This window comes from Oncorhynchus nerka, linkage group LG21 (genome assembly GCF_034236695.1).
Source record: "Oncorhynchus nerka isolate Pitt River linkage group LG21, Oner_Uvic_2.0, whole genome shotgun sequence".
In the NCBI taxonomy this organism is placed as follows: domain Eukaryota; kingdom Metazoa; phylum Chordata; class Actinopteri; order Salmoniformes; family Salmonidae; genus Oncorhynchus; species Oncorhynchus nerka.
This window is the reverse complement of record NC_088416.1, coordinates 25,618,499-25,621,899: the sequence shown is the minus strand read 5'-3', so window position 1 is coordinate 25,621,899 and position 3,401 is coordinate 25,618,499. Positions and strand designations below refer to the sequence as shown.

At 37.5% G+C, this 3,401-nt stretch overlaps 1 protein-coding gene across 1 annotated transcript; it reads right to left on the bottom strand.

The window, feature by feature from the left end:
- Nucleotides 1-1,284: 1,284 nt before the first annotated feature.
- On the bottom strand, nucleotides 1,285-3,002 carry si:dkey-43p13.5 (paired mesoderm homeobox protein 2). Its single transcript, XM_029636798.2, has 3 exons — nucleotides 2,746-3,002; nucleotides 2,251-2,408; nucleotides 1,285-1,992 (listed from the first exon to the last, which is right to left on the bottom strand). The coding sequence occupies exons 1-3, from the start codon at nucleotides 2,978-2,980 to the stop codon at nucleotides 1,555-1,557; spliced, it is 831 nt and encodes a 276-aa protein (XP_029492658.1). The 5' UTR covers nucleotides 2,981-3,002; the 3' UTR covers nucleotides 1,285-1,554.
- Between the last annotated feature and the right edge of the window lie 399 nt (nucleotides 3,003-3,401).

Genomic DNA, 3,401 nt, shown 5'->3' with positions numbered 1-3,401 from the left:
GTATATCTGAGTTTTACATGTATTATGTACAGATTTATTTAGGTGTGAAAAATCATGAATTTATTAAATAAGGAATTTATTCTGAATTGACTCACCTGGATAAATAAAGGTTCAATAAAATGAACCACCTCAGTGGGGAATGTGAAACGATAACAATGTTATCTTTGTTTCATGTGTTCAAGAGTTCAAGATAGTGAATGATAGAAACTGAAATTGTTCAGCCAAAGTATAAAGAAACATTAAGGATAAAATGTCAAGATGTTGCTATGGATATACTATATATTTATAAGATGTTGTTATGGATATACTATATATTTATAAGATGTTATTATGGATATACTATATATTTATAAGATGTTGCTATGGATATACTAATATTTATAAGATGTTGATTTATAGATATACTATATATTTATAAGATGTTGTTATGGATATACTATATATTTATAAGATGTTACTATGGATATACTATATATTTATAAGATGTTACTATGGATATACTATATATTTATAAGATGTTACTATGGATATACTATATATTTATAAGATGTTACTATGGATATACTATATATAAGATGTTACTATGGATATACTATATATTTATAAGATGTCGCTATGGATATACTATATATAAGATGTTACTATGGATATGCTAAATATTTATAAGATCTTACTATGGATATACTATATATTTATAAGATGTTACTATGGATATACTATATATTTATAAGATGTTACTATGGATATACTATATATTTATAAGATGTTACTATGGATATACTATATATTTATAAGATGTTACTATGGATATACTATTAATTTATAAGATGTTACTGTGGATATACTATATATTTATAAGATGTTACTGTGGATATACTGTATATTTTTTAGATGTTACTATGGATATACTATTAATTTATAAGATGTTACTGTGGATATACTACATATTTATAAGATGTTACTGTGGATATACTACATATTTATAAGATGTTGCTGTGGATATACTACATATTTATAAGATGTTACTATGGATATACTATTAATTTATAAGATATTACTATGGATATACTATTCATTTATAAGATGTTGCTGTGGATATACTACATATGTATAAGATGTTACTATGGATATACTATTAATTTATAAGATATTACTATGGATATACTATTAATTTATAAGATGTTACTGTGGATATACTACATATTTATAAGATGTTACTGTGGATATACTACATATTTATAAGATGTTGCTGTGGATATACTATATATTTTGGAAAGCATTCACCTCTTCCTAGTCTGAACATTTAAAATACACGTTTAGCGTGATTGTTGATAGAAAAAGATGTCCAGTACAGAAAAATAATGCCATTTCAAAACACAATACATTCATATAATATTAAACAAAAAATCAGCACCTTTTGTAAATGTTAGTTCATATCCTCATTGAATAACAGAATTAATAAAACCAAGGATGGGGTATTTAGGCAAGTTGCCTCAACCATGATGAGGTCTTAGGGACCTGTTTGCAAAAGCCATGCAGAGAGAAAGAGCCATATCAGTTGCTCTCTCTGTCGTCAGTGTTCTGTGTTTGTGTCTGCAGTGCTGATGTCTCTCCTCCTCCCGACCTGGCCACAGTGCTGTGGATCTCAGCCTCGTGCTCCCTGGCCTTGGCCCTCAGCTTGGCAATGCTACAGCAGCGGAACTCTTCTGGACTGGGCCCCTCCATCCCCTCCCATTCCCCTGCCCGCCCCTGAATCATACCCTGTATGGGGGTGGTCACTACAGCAGAACGAGGTACTTTAGTCCAGGGATAGCTTCCTTTCTCCTGCCTCCTCACCCAGTGCTCGCCGTCAGAGCTCTCTAGCTCCGATAAGCTCTTGTTGGGTTTGTCTGTTGTGTCCTCAGCATTGTTCTTCCTGGGAAATGGCTCTCCAAGCTGGCCCTGCAACTTCAGCTGCCTCCGCATCTTAGCCCGGCGGTTCTGAAACCACACCTGGTGAAAATAGAATCAATGTAATATGTAGAATATAAGAGAGTGAAATAAATGCAAAACATTAGTTTCGAAAATAAATTCAGTATCCACTAGATTGAACAGTTTTTAGTCATAAACAAATAATGTTTTTATATATATATATATAAAACACAGTAACACTGTGGCATGAAAGCTGATAGAAACAAAGATGGCTTCTAGAAATCAGAGTTCATGCATTAGTGAAAATGGTTTGTAAGGAAGAGGGTGTTGGGACCGTACCTGCACTCTGGCCTCGATGAGGTCCAGTCTGAGGGCCAGGGCTTCCCTCATGAAGACGTCAGGGTAGTGGGTGTTCTCAAAGGTCTTCTCTAGCTCCTCCAGCTGCCAGCTGCTGTAGTTGGCCCGAGCACGACGCTGCTTCACTGGCCTCTGTTCATCTGGAAAGCACAGCACAACCACCAATTACACAATCGCCAACGGTTGACAAGGAACTAATGGCTCTAGATTGGATAATTAGCGCCGCCGTTCATTAGGCCCTCTTTAACCGTGCTTGATAATTGATTGTTAGTTAGGAGCTGTTAGCAAAATCTTTTGTAAACATTTACACTGCCATTAGACAGTGCTCAATGAGTCTCTATGAGAAAACACATTCCACCAACTAATAAGCCAACACGTATCTGTAATAAATTGTCACACATGAATGTAAATATCCATGTGTTCTCCAAAGTTACAGTAATTCTGACATTCTAAGGCAGACTGTTGGTTGGAACTCACCCATGCTGGCCGTGAACTGCCCCATCCCAGCTGCCTGTGTGGCCAGGAACAGAGCCTCTTTGCAGGGCTCTGGTTGCAAGTAACTCCGCAGGGACTCATAGCTGATCAGGGACCCAGGGATCAGGATCTGTGGAGGGGAGCCCAGTCTGGTGGGGAACGCAGGGAAGAAGTGAGCTGCGGAGGAGTGGAAGACCGCAGGTAGAAGAGTGGAGACCAACTGCCCAGGGCCAAACATTATCCAAAAGCTCTTAGAGGAGTCCAGAGTCTTAAGTGTCAATCCACTGGTATTAAGGGGACAGTCTGATACCAAAACAATGGGACGTATCTCAGGAGCACTTCACAATATCGGAGTAAACATTCTTGTTGAGGTTGGCACAAATGGAGCAGAGTCAAGTTTGAGGCTTCTTTACCACAGTGAAATCAAATAGGGCTGTTAATGAAGTACATCACCAGATCCAGAATGAAAGGAAATCACAGAATCTTCCACCATCAATTCTGAGGGATGAATTGCAGTCATCAGCCATACATTGACTCTCGATCCAGAAGGCTACCTAAGATGAAGGTTGACATGGAGACTCAGGAGGAGCTCAGGTGAGATGCAGGTGATGGGTGGGGAAGACGAGAGAGGACTGCACTCAGCAGGTAAGGGGGTCTCA

Bases quoted from the DNA above. Each gene is read 5' to 3' on its own strand.
- si:dkey-43p13.5 (XM_029636798.2), bottom strand. From the start codon at position 2,980: ATGTTTGGCCCTGGGCAGTTGGTCTCCACTCTTCTACCTGCGGTCTTC. The intron at 2,409-2,745 runs GTGAGTTCCAAC...TGTGCTTTCCAG, and splicing joins GCAGTTCACGGCCAGCATGG to ATGAACAGAGGCCAGTGAAG. The intron at 1,993-2,250 runs GTACGGTCCCAA...TATTTTCACCAG, and splicing joins TCATCGAGGCCAGAGTGCAG to GTGTGGTTTCAGAACCGCCG.